Here is a 14,577-nt window from a genome sequence, read left to right as displayed (position 1 = left end):
GCGGGCGGCGCGGCCAAGCTGTGTTCTTGGGTGGCCAGCGACAGCGACGACGCTAGGGATGGCGGCGACGGCGCTGGGACGACGGCAGGCGGTGCGGCCAAGCTGTGTTCTTGGGTGGACAGCGACGGCGACGACGCTGGGACGACGACGACGGCGCTAGCGGCAGGTGGTGCTGGGCGGCCGGAGATGGAACCATGGCGGCGCCGGCTTGCTGGCTCGGGTCTGGGCCCTTTGGGCCCGATCTGGGTTTGGTGGGCCCCGGCCGTTCTGCCCTCCTGCGCTTGGGTGCGGCTAGGCACCTCCTCCTTGTCCGTCCTCCTCGGCTCCGAGCGCATGGTGCTGCTGCTCTGGCCGGGTTGAGCGGAACCCTACGCCATTTTGGTGTGGCGGCTCGTGGCGTCCGTGCGGCGATGGCGACAAGGTGGACGGTGTTGGGTGGCCAGCGATGCTCTCTGAGTTGGATGTGTGCAGTCCCGCAACAACCCACCCCATGGTGGCACCTGCGCCGCTGGCGGCTCGGTAGTGCCCCTCTTAGGCGGTCTGTCCCTTTGTGGGCATGGCTGCCCCCGACCTGGCGCATTGGACGTGCTGCCAGCGGGTTGCGCCGCCAAGGCTAGCGCTTTGAGAGAAAAGGGTCAGCGCAGGAGGTCTTGGCGAAGAATGGACAGTGCCTGCAGTGGTGAGGAACCATGATCTGGGCGAAAGCCCTGCCTTTCGGGGCCGGTGACGGCGACGCCTGAGGGCGCTGTTTTCCTCTTGTGGCGTCATCGAGGAGTTTCGGCACCTCCCTTGCCTAGGGTCTCATGTTCCGGGTGAAAACCTCAGATTTGGCTAGCCAAATCGGGCGACGACGGCGTCTTGGACGTCGTACCCTCCTTGGAGGCGTCGTCTTGGGAACATGAGTTCGGCATGCCTCTGGATGAGCAGTGGTGGGCTGGCCTCTGTGTTTGTTGGGGGGCTGCTGAAGACTTCACGCTTGCACGTCTGTCGAGGTTGCCGGGAGCTAGCCGCTGCGCCGACGGTGTTCCTTGGATTTGGGTCGAGGCCGGAGCAGCAATGCTCCCGGCGCGAGCCATGGTGGGCTCGCGGGATTCGGGTGGTACGCGTCTTGGCTACGTGCCGCGGTGCTCTTGGTAATTTCAATGATGCACAAGCACCGCGACTTCCATCGGCAAGGGTTCTTTCTTGCGGAGGAGCTCACTCGCGAGCGTCTCGGAGGAGCACTCGACGGATTTCAGCCTTTTTGTCGTAGTCTAGTTTGAGTGTCGGGTGTGTACTGTGGGTGTTTGGCCTTTTCTTAGGCTTGTAATGTAAACTTCTTTTTCTATCAATGAATCGAAACGCAAAGCTTTTTGCGTTTTCGCGAAAAATGGGGAATGTAGCGCATCTGCTTCGCCTGCTTGGTCTGGTGATAAGAAATCGTGTCCGCAGCGGCGCAACCGAGACATTCTCAGGCTCCGGCGGCTTGTTCCTCAAGGCGAGGATCGGTGTGCGGTTATTGAGCAGCTTCTCCACGAGAAGCCTCCGGTAGGCCTCCTTGGACGGGAAAGCCGCCATGTTCGCAACGTTCTCCTTGTCCTTCTTGGTCTCCGTGAGTAGGTAGTGCGCGACGTCCATGTCCATCGCTGACGGGTCCGCTATGAACCTGTCTCCCTGCACACACAAAAGGGGAAAAAATCCTGTCATGCAATTCCATCGAACAACTTCTGCATTGGCGCATCTACAAGATTTCGGATCTGGAACTCACGTAGCACGGGTTGCGCGTGACGGTGCTCAGGCGGGATCCTGCCTCCAGGAGCGGCGGGCGTTGCACGATAGTGTTGTTCTTCTCGGAATAAATCGAATGTGAGCCTGCAACAATCCGCCGACGAGCTCTTCCCGGCCGCGCCCATCCCGCCGGACGCAGCCGTCACCCAGCGCCACCACCGTGCTACCTTGATCGTTCTCATCAGCCAAGGCTGGAGCTCCATCGGTAGTGTTGTTCTTCTCGGAATAAATCGAATGGGAGCCTGCATAAATCCGCCGACGAGCTCTTCCCGGCCGCGCCCTTTCCGCCGGACGTGGCCGTCGCCCAGCGCCGCCGCCGCGCTACCTTGATCGTTCTCATCAGCCAAGCCTGGAGCTCCATCGGTAGGTCTTGGCTCGTTTCCTCCCTATATGCTTGTCATGGGTGGTACGACGTCACTCTAGATAGGAGGATATATTGATTGATTGCATACCAGGGCAAGAAAAGCCACATACGAGGAAATTAAACATCATGTAATTAATTTGTATTGATTGAGAATCGTTTTGATTGATTCCTTCCATAAATCACACGCGGAAAGTGGGAAGGAGCGAAAAAGTGTGGGACAACATAGATGCGGCGAGATTAGATTTGATGGCTACGATGGTTTCAATGACGACCACCAAAGTGTGTTGTGTGTCAAACGACCAACTCCCATTTAATAGTAAAGATAATCCATCTTTTCAAAAATAGAATATGTGGATTTTTTTATGGCATGAAACTATGAATGACGGTAGCCCATTCAGCGGGCCCACCTGTCGGATCCCTAGGTCACCCTCAGGCGCACGCTCACGTGAGGAGCGAGCCCTATGGTTGCGAGTGCGGCCAGGGTTCCACTTCAAAACCCAAAACAAACCCTCCAGCTCGAAAGATCGCGCGGCGCCGACCTCCTCCTCCTTCCCTCTCCCCTCCCCCTCGCCGCCGCCGCCGCACTCTGCCAACAGCCTCGTCTCCCGCCGGACCGAAATGGCGTTGCACGCCCCCGTCCTCGTCCTGAGTAAGCTCCCTCCCCCCTCGCCTCTCCCGCCCTTCCCCCATCCCGGCTCCTAGGGTTTCCGCCCCTCCCCATCCCCCGTATTTTCTTCTAGGTCTTGACAAAGGCCGGGTCTTGAACTCCTCGTAGCGAAACTTGCCCGATCCCGTGGAACGAATCCTCGATTCGGTTCTGTCTGTTCAGTTTCATTGGTTTCCTAGCCCTGATCTGATCTCCGCCGCTTCCTTTTATGCCTTTTTTTTTAAAGCATGCGTTTTTGTTTGGATTTCGCGCAGAGGACTCGTTGAAGAGGGAATCCGGCGCCAAGGTTCACAAAGGCAACATCCAGGCCGCCAAGGTATGCACTCATAAGCTCCGTGTCACTGCTTCCGTTGTATGGCGGTGTGTCGTTACCAAGCACCACGAGCTAGATCGTAGCCAATTAGCCCCACTGTAGGGAGCATCGCTGTTACAATGTCATAGATCTGCAAAAGGTGGTGCGAGTCGAGATGTCAAAGCAATCAGTTCCCTCCTTTGCCCTGGGCATCGCGTAGGTTTAGGTGTCTTATTAGCCTAATAATCTGAAGTTTCAAGTTACAACAAACCTGCGATTGGTGATCTGGTTGTGTGGTAGGTCGGTTTTGGTTTGCCACTGTTTTAGCCCAACAAGTTCAGACCTAGCTTTAAGTTTGTGACTTGTGAGGACAACAGTTAGAGCATTTATTTGTATATTATTCTAGTGTTATTAGTAGGTAATAATAATTACTCTTAACTGTTCTATGTGCAGGCTGTGTCAGACATCATTCGCACTACATTGGGCCCTAGGTCCATGTTGAAGATGCTCCTGGATGCCAGTGGAGGTACTTGCGCATGCTCTAACGTAGTCTTAACATTTTGTTGCATTAACTACACATCATGCTGGAGATAATTCTACATCATGTTGCATTATAGAATACGGAGTATGTTTTTACAAGGTTGTTATAGGTTATTGTATCTGAGTCATTTTTTTTGCTTTTGAAGGTATTGTGGTTACTAATGATGGCAATGCTATATTGCGGGAAATAGACATTGCACATCCTGCTGCTAAGGTATGAGGAATGCTTGGTTACTGTCGGTGAGGTTATCATTTGTTGTCGAGCCATATTGAATCTGACTTTACCTTTTCATTGTGTGCAGTCTATGATTGAGCTAAGCCGCACACAGGATGAAGAAGTTGGAGATGGCACAACGTCTGTCATTATTCTTGGTATGCATGGTGTCTGTGATACATTCCTCTCTGGCAATTGCTATTGATGAGTAGTTAACAAGATCATTATTTGCTAGCGTCCTATTTTTATTATTCTCATAAGCATGTCTCCTGAGGTCATCAAATTTTGGGATATTTGTCAAAGCTGTTTCTGGTTGAACTAAGCATATCGCAAGTCTGAGCTGCCAAAAAAACATATTTCTTTGTAGCTAAGTACACTAAGTTCAGTACTTCAAAGTTTAGCTAGTAAGAATGAGTAATAGATGCTCATCAAAATCATTGGGTACCTAAAAGTTAGCTTTCAGGCAAGCAAGCTTATTTGGTATTAGGCTTTTATTCTCCCGTACTAACTTTCACTTTTGTTAGCTGGTGAGATGCTCCATGTTGCAGAGGCGTTTATTGAAAAGAACTACCATCCCACTGTCATTTGCCGAGGTAGTTGTTGTTGCTTCTTAGCTTACTTTTTGTCCTTTTGCGATTTATGTATCTGTCCTGAAGCTTTTTATTGTTTCTTGGTTTTAGCATACACCAGAGCTCTGGAGGATGCTCTAGCTGTCCTTGACAAAATTGCAATGCCTGTTGATGTGAATGACCGTAAGTCTCCATCCAGAATGTTGCAAATACTATCACTCTTCTGGTGGATAAATTGGTTCTCTTACATAAACCATGTTCTATTTTGTAAACTGATGCAACTGAGATCTACCATGCTGTAGGTGTGGCAATGCTAGGGCTGGTGAAGAGCTCCATTGGTACAAAATTCACTGGTCAGTTTGGTGACCTAATTGCTGTAAGTGTCGTTCTTTTATGTCAAGTTAGCTACCAGCTAGATTCACTTCATGGGTTAATTTTGTTGAGTATTTGATATCTTCTCAGGACCTTGCTATAGATGCTACTACAACAGCAGGTGTTGACCTAGGTCAAGGCATGCGTGAAGTTGATATCAAGAAATATATCAAAGTAGAGAAGATTCCTGGTGGCCAGTTGGAGGATTCAAAGGTTCTTAAAGGAGTCATGTTCAATAAAGATGTTGTGGCTCCTGGAAAAATGAAAAGGAAGATAGTAAACCCACGCATCATCCTTCTGGACTGCCCTGTTGAGTACAAGAAAGGAGAAAATCAGACAAATGCTGAGTTGATGAAGGAAGAAGATTGGTAAGTGATGTGTAGATTCAAATTCTTCTGCCCATATGTATTATCAACTACAGTAATCCTATTGAGTTGCTATGGGTCTGGAGTGTATAGTAATGCTGTTAAATCTGCTATTACAGGCAGCTTCTGCTAGAGCTGGAGGAAGAATACATAAAGAATCTTTGTGCGCAAATCTTGAAATTCAAGCCTGACTTGGTTGTTACAGAGAAAGGTCTCAGTGACCTTGCTATTCATTATTTGAGCAAGGCTGGTGTTAGTGCAATCCGTAGACTTAGGAAGACTGACAACAACAGGATTGCTAAGGCTTGTGGTGCAGTTATAGTGAACAGGCCAGAGGAGCTTCAAGAATCGGATGTGGGAACACGAGCTGGCCTCTTTGAGGTTAAGAAGATTGGTGATGAATACTTTTCCTCCATTATTGACTGCCAAGATCCTAAAGCATGCACTGTTCTATTGAGGGGAGCAAGCAAGGATGTCTTGAACGAGGTGGAGAGAAACCTTCAGGTATTTTGTTCTTCTCCTTTAGACCTTGTTTTTTTTTAGTAAGAAGGTTTATCTTTATCTTGGCCTTTCTTTGTTTTTTTCCTTTGCAGGATGCAATGTCTGTTGCAAGGAACATTTTGAAAAACCCAAAACTTCTACCTGGAGGTGGTGCTGCTGAATTGACTGTATCGGCAACACTAAAGCAAAAGAGTTCTTCAGTTGAAGGTGTAGAAAAGGTATTGCTTCAGAAGTTTTATGCTAGTATTTTATGAGTAATGAAGTCATTTATGTGGAGGCCTGTTGTATGTTCACATAACTATGCACTACTGCAGTATGCTGAATAATTTTGTTTGGGATACGTGTGGGCATGTCCAGTCAGGCCTGAAAGCCCAATGTGTGGTCTTGGGCTTCAGTTTCCCACCTGAAGCCTGAAACTTGTGAAAATAGTTAAAAAAATTATAATAGGTGCATTAATTCATTTATATTTTTCATAAATGATTAATTTAATATCTGTAAATGTGAAAATAGCCAATTTTTTTGGGCCCTACTGGGCCCAGTCTTGGCATTTGAAGGTCGGGCGCCAGGCCTAGCCCAGGTCTACTTTGGGGCATTGCACAGATGGCAGCTTTCTGTTGCGATTATCATGCATTAGAGTTTCTGATTACTTTCTGTATATTTTTATCAGTGGCCTTATGAAGCTGCTGCTTTAGCATTCGAAGCAATCCCAAGAACTCTACTTCAAAATTGTGGTTTGAATGTTATCAGGATGATGACACAACTCCAAGGAAAGGTAATAGCTTTTTCTTTTTTAATGATATTGAGCTCTCTGGCCTCCATTTCAGCTGCAGATCTTGTTTAATACTCATTCCTTTCCATTATTCTTGATGTGGTTTTAGTGGAAATAAGCTGGGTAGAATTGCTTAGATTTAGGTTTTAGATTTTTGGATAGACCACCCTTTGAAACTCAGTCAGTTGGAAGACTAAGGCTTTGTTTGATACATCAATGGCTTTGATACAGTATTTCAAGTCTTCTCTTTTGAGCTACTGTAGCTGATAATCTTTGACAATACACGTAGCTAACTATTCCGTACATTCTTAAGCGCAGGCAGCTCAGTACTTTAATTGCAAATTGATGCTTACAGTAAAATTATAGTTATCCCACGCCCAAAACGAACTAATATTCTGCATAATGCTTTTTTCCACTTAAAAGATAATTTTTTTGTGGCACTTGATATCTTTCCTTCCACTTGTTGTTTAAATGCCATATATTATATTGCTTCAGCATGCGAATGGTGAAAATCCCTGGGTTGGCATTGATGGAAGGTCTGGTGATATTGTTGACATGAAAGAGCGGAAGGTAACTTTTACTCTCTTCATAAATTGCGCTTGTATTGTGTGCATGCATGTCTAAGCAGAGCACAACTACCTTTTATTTTTGTAGATCTGGGATTCGTACAGTGTGAAGGCACAGACATTCAAGACAGCTGTCGAGTCAGCTTGCATGCTTCTAAGGATTGACGACATTGTCAGTGGAATCAAGAAGAAGCAGGCTCCAGGAGGCGGTGGCCCCAAGCAACCTCAGATCGAAACGGAGGGAGATGCTGACACTGAACAGATGATCCCAGAGTAGAACTGTTACGCTGTTGGAGTGAGCCTGCACTGTCAATCTTATGTACTGATGGCAGAATAGCTCCCATGGAGCGGAATGTTTTGTTAGCACGTGAAATCACCGTTGCCTGGTTGGATTTCTTGAATGTTTGTTCTTGGCCAGGTCTCCAAGGTCGTCTAGTATTAGCCTGAGCTGTAGCATTTTCGTATGTTTGAATGAGGGGTATGCTGTTTCAGTTGTGTGTATTGTATCAGTGTTTTTGGATCTGAGGTTTTGCAAGGCTGGTTACTGTTATTTTTGTCTTTGGAGTTAGACCGCGGCTATCAGAATGGGATTTAGTGTGCAGACACGATAATGTCAGTTTTAGGGTTTCAGTTGTGGATGGAAATCATATTTTGACATTTTAAATTAATGTTTTAAAATTTATGTGAAATCTGGGAATTTCAGGACGGAAAGTCTACGTCAATTCTCCTTAATATGAAAGTAGTCGATGTTTTTGGATACATGCCTTTAGTTGGATTGAAAATATTTTTTCTTGGTCATTAGATTTTATGCTCACTCTTTAAAAATAGGTGTTTTACTTTTGTCAAGATACAGATTTACATAGAAGTATTTTAGTTATGGATACATCCGTACCTACAAAAAATTAAAGACACGGTGTTTTAGACCAAGGTACTCGCCAAAATTTGAAATATCATATATTTCTTACTCCCTCCGTCCCCGTTTAGAGGGTCTATGTATATCCCAACATTATCAATTTACTAGGACAAAACCCGTGCTTCGCTACGGAGCTAATCGCAAGTCTGTCCCATGGTCCTTGGTTGATATCTAGAACACAAACATCATCCTTTTGTTAGCCCCACCTCCTTGGATGAGGTTACATAGTTGTATCGTACAATCGGTACTGGCCATGTCTCTTTCTTTCATCCCTCTCCCATATGTCCCCATTGCATCCCTCGTCAAAAAATTATGACGGGCTAAAACACAAAGTTCTTAAAAGTTAAAACAAACAATCTTGTTTTCTACAACAGGTTGTTTTTTGTTAAATATTTTTTGATAGACCAAATCATTTTTGACATGGTGAGATGCTACTCTAATAACGAGTATCAAGAAGAAATAACAACACAATTTTACTATAATGAGACTGAAATTAAACTAAAAATATTTGAGGCAATTTTAAAGTCGGGAAGTACCCAACATATTTGTTAAGCCTCCTAGAACCAAGGATTGAGGCACCGCTTGCCGAGTGCCTAGCTCGGGGACCGTCCGCATGCACACCGCTTCATCTTGGCTCGGGGCACCAGTGGTATATCACCGCGCCACCCTGGATCAAGGTTCCGATGGCCTTCACCCTGTGTCGCATAACTCGAGTCCCCGGTGCGCCGCACCTACGGCCGCTCTACCTCGGGGAACCACGGTCTTCATCTGCAATAATTTAGTGAGCAAAATCAGTTGTAAAAAAATAGTGAACACACTCCGGGCGAGATTGCAGGTCACCGTAGCAATTGTTAGTACTAAAAGCAGATTGAAAAATGAAGAAAAATAAAAGAACACACTCTAAAGATAGATTATACCAGATAAGAGTGAAGCGACACATAATTTTTTTTTTTTGTTGTAGATCTGAACATCGGGAGTTCATGAGTGACTTCAAATACAAGCCTCGCTGGCTCTACTGCCTTGCATCTTTTATGTAGCACAACCCAACTTTCAAAATCAAATCTGCTCTAAGTTGTGCTGATACCATGGTATGATCCATGCAGCGCTCGAAAAGGCTTTGCATGTTGCCGACAAATATTCCAAAAAATCATCATACATATACGATAGTACTTACGGAGTTACGGTACTTCCACAAAGTGATTATGACCTCCGCATCGATTGCTGGAGCCGGCAAGTGCCACGGAAAACAAATAAATTCTTTAGTTTAAATGGTTTAAGAAGGAATGTTGAAAAAAATGCTGGAATTTCAAAAAACAAACAGGAACCTGATACATAAGGGTTTGTTCATACAGACGGAACATATTAAAATTACTTGGTCGATTCAAACAAACAGGAACCATAGCACACAAGAGGCTAGCTGCCTGATACATAGGGTTTGTTCATACATAATTAACATATTAGTATTACTTTGTTGATTCAAACAAACAGGAACCATGGAACACAAGAGGCAGCTAACCTGATACAAAGGGCTTATCCATACAGATTGAACATATTAGCAGTGACTAAAAAGACCAATGTCTTCGATCATGTGTCCCCTACCCCTGGTTATGAAATCCCCCATCACATCCCGACCAGAGCAGTACCAGAGGCTCCATCGCTAGTCACACTTGTGGCAGCACATGTCTCGCCACAGAGGGACAATAGTAGGGAGAGAGGGATACTCTATGGGAGAGTCGCCGGCGGCAGGGAAAGCTGCAGATCCATCGCCCAGACCAGAGACCTGAGCCTCAGCGCTACTCCGCCACCTTCAATCCGGGCACCATGACCAGAAAAGAGAGGGGAAAGTGGAGGCCATCAAGAGCCGAGCACCGCCGAACGGTGTATGGGAGCGGAGGAGAATTGCCTGGTATCCACCAGATCGGGATTAGAGACTGCAGATACGATACGAGTCCATCGCTGCCTCTCCGGCCACAGTGCAGCAGCAGATTCAAATTTCACATGGACGATGTTGTAGCAAGAATTTCATAGGTCCATGGAAATCAACCATTCTGTATTCTAGATGGAGAAATTCAACATCAAACCTGCGGGCACACCAGTTATTGAAAAGCATGAGTAAGTCCTGAGTAGAGGCCGTCACTCCTTTCTTCAGCTAATAACAGAGAAAAGAAAGTTCGAATCCTCAGCTAATCACGAAGCAGTTCCGGCTCCCTCTGCCCCGCTCTCCTCCGGCTGCCTCTACCGCCGACACCTACGCACATGGGAAGCCAGGCCACGGCCGCGCCGGGAGCCTCGCCAACGAGAGCGCGTCGCTGATGCATCCACCACGGGTATCGAGCGGATACCACACCCATCGTACGAGGAGGCCCCGAGCAGAATCTTTGCCAGCCGTCCTCGCCGAGGAGTGCCAAGCCGTGCCGGCAGCCTCGCCGTGGAGGGCGCGCCGCCAACGCTTCGGCCTCGGGGGTCGAGCTGTGACCGCAACCTCGCTGTGGAGGGTCAGGCCAGGGGCTGCATCGGGCATCCTCGCTGTGGAGGGTCGACCCGCGGACTGTGCCGACGCTCACGTCAAGAGTATCGCCGAGGAAGCCATGGATGGCGCTAGCACTTCATCATCGAGTTTCGTCCCTGCCCGCTCCCGCGAGCGGCAGGGCGAAACCCTAACTCGCGCGCCGCCGGGCCTCCCCTTCCCCTGTCCTCTCCCTCGCCGCCGCCAGAGGGCGCGCCGGGGCGAAGCCTCGGGGGCGTCGGCGGCGGCGGGGACTCTCTCCCCTCTCGCTCGGTTGCGGTGGCGCGGGCTGCGGCGGTCGGCGGGGGCGCGGCGCTGGTCGAGGGGAGCCGTGGCGTGGTCGTGCGGCGGCGGCGTGGCGGCTTCGTGTTCCCGGCGTACCCGTCGCGGGGCGGGTCTCTCGGGATCTTCCCGGCGGCTGGTGACGCGCGCGGACGCTCCTCCGGCGGAAGACGGCCTGGGCGGCGGCGCGGCGGGGCGACCCGACGATTTCGTGGAGGCGCGCGTGGCGGGTGGGCTCGGGCCGGGGCAGGGGCCTCCGGGCACTCCGAGCTCCGATCTACCCCCGGATCCGAGGGCCGCCGGCAGCCAGGGGCTGCCGGCCGCCGATCCGGCTGGTGGAAACCCCCCCGCCGCCTCTCGTCTCGGGTTCTTCGCGGCGGGCCGTGTCTCCTTCTTCAATCTCGAGGTGTGTGCGCTTGGACGCCGGGGCGGCGGCCCTGGAAGGTGGGAGCTTGTTGGTTGGCGGGCGTGCCGAAGCTCGGGTGTCGGCCGGTGTCCACGGCCGTGAGGGCGGCGTGGCGCCGGCGAGCGGCGTGGTGCGGTGGTGGGTTGACCCGCTGGTTGGCCCAATCCGTAGATGGTGGAGGGATTTTGCCGAGGGAAACCCTTGCCCGCTTGGGCCACGACGGCGACGTCCGCGGACGCCGTGACCTTCCCGAAGGCGTCGACCGGGGCTTCTCTCTATCCATCTACGAGGCTCGGGTGAAAACCCTAGATCCTCGGATCGGGCGGTGGCGGCACTCCGGTGTCGTTCTCTTCTTGAAGACATCGTCTTGGAGTCCACAACACGAGGCTCTCCGATGGTTGTGACGGCGGTGGTTCTCCGGCGATCATCGGCAAGGCTTGCTCCGTGCCCTCCCCGGTCGAGCCTCCTTGGTGCTACCTCTCGGTCCGCGAGCAACGCGGGTCGGTCCCCGGTGGTGGTCGGCTTCCGGTGGCGCTTCTGCGACGAAGGAGTGTTGTTGAGGCGCGCGTGAAAATGGCTCGCTCTCGGGTGAGCTCCGGCCCGACACTGTAGACTCCAGCTCTTCTTCGAGTCCTCGTAGGCGCTTTGGCTGAGCTTCTTGGTCGCGCTTCCGGTTGTAGCCTCTTCGGTAGTTCGTGTGGGTGTGTGGTGTCGTTTTGTAAGCTGGGTTCAGCACTATGTATCTTTCTCGCCGTTGTTGGCTTTGTTAATTCAAAGTCGGGCACTTCAGTGCCTTTTATCTAAAAAAAAGCACTTCATCATCCTCGATGGAGCAGGGCTGGGGGCGAGATCTGACTGGTCAGGTCAGGTATCCGGCCTCCGCGACTTCCGACGTCTTGGATTCTGGGATTTTTGGTGATGCTTATGCGGCTGGAACTAATATACTCCGTATTAAATCCGTAGGAAGAAAGAATCGCGGTCGATCGGGACTCTGAATTTGGATTGGAATACGAAGTTTGGGAGCACGACGGTCTGGGGAAAAGAAAAGACCATGAACCGGTATAATGGCATTGCGTGGTATTATGTTATTTGGTGGGAGGGCAAAACGGTCCAATAAAAAGTTGGACGAAAATTTTGGCAGAAATCTTAGCTCCTTTATTATTAAGTATATAGATAATTAATATAATACTCCCTCCGTTCTTTTCTATAGTGCCTATAGATTTTTGGCATTTGTTTCACAATATAAGGCTGTAGCTTGGCTTTTTTTCAATTACCCCCTCCACCGGTCAACTCCCACACGACATGCATGAAAAAAATCTACACAAAATAGGAAACAATTAATTGAGATTCCTAATGCATGACCCAAGGATTGCTTAGATTTAGGAAGCAATTTTTTCTTTCCTTAATTAAACCTGGCTGCACATATATAGAGAATCAACCAGACAGATTTGTGGGATTTGTTACGGTAAGTTAGGAAGTTATCGATTTCCCTAATTTTAGTCTGATCTAAAATGTTCAGCCAAGGGGTCTTGTGTAAAAAATACTCTTGCGCTAATTTCCGTGCCAAAAATCTATAGACACTATAGAAAGGAACGGAGGGAGTATAAAATTTACACTATAAAATTTTTACCATTAAAAAGCACAACATCTGAAGTTTCTAATTATATATATTTTGTAGTATATATAATTATGTTGGTTAATTAGCAATCTAGGGATATGCCTAGGACCCGTGTAAACTGAGATGGAAGGTAGTATATGGAGTGGGCACATATTTATTTGTTACATGGAGTGAGCATGTGCTTTATAACAAATAAATGTCATTTATTTGTTTTATGGAGTGGGCACATATTTATCTGTTATATGGAGTGCGCATGTGCTTTATAATGCTAGTTATAATGCTAGTATCTTAGCTAGTATAATGCATACCACCTCCGTTTCAAGGAATAAGGGATACACGTATTTCAAGATGAACTTTCACCATAAAAATTGAGCAACAAAATCTTGATTATATTATATGTAATTAATATAGTTAGATTTGTATTGAAAAGAACTTTTCAATAATACTAATTTCATACAAATAATGTTTATCTATTTGAAGTGATTTTTGGTTAAACAAAAAACACGTAAGACGAGGACGCCTTATTCCTTGAAATGGAGGTAATATTGGTCTCACAAAAATGCTAATGTGGCACTTAATTAAGGAGGAAAGAGGAGATTAGAGTAACATATGTGGATACCGTATCATAGCGCATATTACGAGAAAAATTAATGCCAAATAAATTTTGTACACAATTTGAATTGAAATTATAAGAAATAATAAATATAGCGTAGCTATGATGCTACTCCATGATACCACTCAATATAGAGATAATATCATATACATGATACTACTACATGATACTTAGCACTATGGCCAGCCTAACAAATAAATGACATTTTAGAAGAGAATAATTAATTTCACTAACCATCCTTGCTCCGCATGCAATGTTATGTATTGTACCAATCATTAAACAAGGAATGCACCAGTATTTATTTCTCCTTACTTTATGCACATATCACAAAGTGTCACAACGCGGTCCAGGTTTCAAGGATATCGACTATCCAGTTCTAAGAGCAAGTACAATAAATTTTAGTCAGATGGCTACAAGGATTAAAATAACATATTTATGTCTAGTTGGAGAAGAGAGAAGAGAAGAGAGATTATATTTAGCCTCTTATGCAAGAGCTAGCTCTAGCACGTGCTCCTAAACAAATTGTGTGAATGAAATATGGTCATCCATTGAAAAAACTGTACATTCTTATAGCAAACTATTATACTTGTTGGCTACATATTGACTATAGATGACATAACATCTTGCTTATAGCCAACAGTCGGCTATACTATTAGAATTGTTGTAAACGTTCATGTTAAAAAGCTTTCTCCCTTCTCTGCGCTTTCTCCATTTATTTGTTGCTTCCCCTATCTATTTTACCCACTGAGCGGAGGACAGGAGTTCGGAGAAATGGTTCCAAAATCCTTGCCTGTGTGAAACTCGTGTGCTCACTATCACTGGTGACGAGGGATCACCTCGGCAATGCCTACGTATTGTAGACTTGGGTTTCGGGAGAGAGCGACGATGGAGATTCCGGGAGCGAGATTAGGCACACGACGTACCCAGCTTCGGGTCCCCTCGGTGGAGGATCCCTACGTGCTGCTAGCAATCCAGTATATGATCATAGATGTGTTTACAAGGTGCCGCCGTAGGCGGAGCTATGTTGTCCATATTCTATCTATCTATTGTCCTCCTTATTTCGGGTGCCCTGGCTAGCTTTATATATGCAACCAGCCTAGGGTTTTACAAGAGTCCTAGTCGACTACTTCCTCGGGTTGCCTTGTTGGGCCTTCTCCATATTAGGTCTCCTCCATATTGGGCCGAGCTAGGTATACTAATAATGGGTACCCGAAGGGTATGCCCTTGTCAGTAGCCCCCGAGTTTATAGGGAA

The 14,577-nt window shown here is 47.6% G+C and overlaps 1 protein-coding gene and 1 long non-coding RNA gene across 2 annotated transcripts; one reads left to right on the top strand and one right to left on the bottom strand.

Annotated features, from left to right (window-relative positions):
• The first annotated feature begins 2,704 nt into the window (after nucleotides 1–2,704).
• Nucleotides 2,705–7,541, top strand: LOC124691471 (T-complex protein 1 subunit gamma). The gene is made up of 14 exons (XM_047224752.1): nucleotides 2,705–2,780; nucleotides 3,053–3,114; nucleotides 3,544–3,616; nucleotides 3,777–3,844; nucleotides 3,933–4,002; nucleotides 4,369–4,437; nucleotides 4,525–4,596; nucleotides 4,716–4,789; nucleotides 4,876–5,153; nucleotides 5,270–5,654; nucleotides 5,744–5,869; nucleotides 6,319–6,423; nucleotides 6,916–6,990; nucleotides 7,075–7,541. The coding sequence occupies exons 1-14, from the start codon at nucleotides 2,750–2,752 to the stop codon at nucleotides 7,261–7,263; spliced, it is 1,677 nt and encodes a 558-aa protein (XP_047080708.1). The 5' UTR covers nucleotides 2,705–2,749; the 3' UTR covers nucleotides 7,264–7,541.
• Nucleotides 7,542–8,001: 460 nt separating this feature from the next.
• On the bottom strand, nucleotides 8,002–9,186 carry LOC124683342. Its single transcript, XR_006996641.1, has 3 exons — nucleotides 9,074–9,186; nucleotides 8,436–8,667; nucleotides 8,002–8,070 (listed from the first exon to the last, which is right to left on the bottom strand). It is a non-coding gene; the product is annotated as an uncharacterized LOC124683342 (long non-coding RNA).
• Nucleotides 9,187–14,577: the final 5,391 nt, after the last annotated feature.

The sequence above is a fragment of the Lolium rigidum genome, chromosome 1, assembly GCF_022539505.1.
Source record: "Lolium rigidum isolate FL_2022 chromosome 1, APGP_CSIRO_Lrig_0.1, whole genome shotgun sequence".
NCBI classification, from domain to species: Eukaryota; Viridiplantae; Streptophyta; class Magnoliopsida; order Poales; family Poaceae; genus Lolium; species Lolium rigidum.
Note: the sequence above shows the minus strand (reverse complement) of the source record. Positions and strands in the feature narration are given on the sequence as shown.

What these genes read in the sequence shown, in the direction of transcription:
- LOC124691471 (XM_047224752.1), top strand. Translation starts at nt 2,750, where the DNA reads ATGGCGTTGCACGCCCCCGTCCTCGTCCTGA. An exon ending in GCAACATCCAGGCCGCCAAG is followed by an intron (nt 3,115 to 3,543) that starts GTATGCACTCAT and finishes TTCTATGTGCAG; the next exon opens with GCTGTGTCAGACATCATTCG. An exon ending in CAGTTGAAGGTGTAGAAAAG is followed by an intron (nt 5,870 to 6,318) that starts GTATTGCTTCAG and finishes TATTTTTATCAG; the next exon opens with TGGCCTTATGAAGCTGCTGC.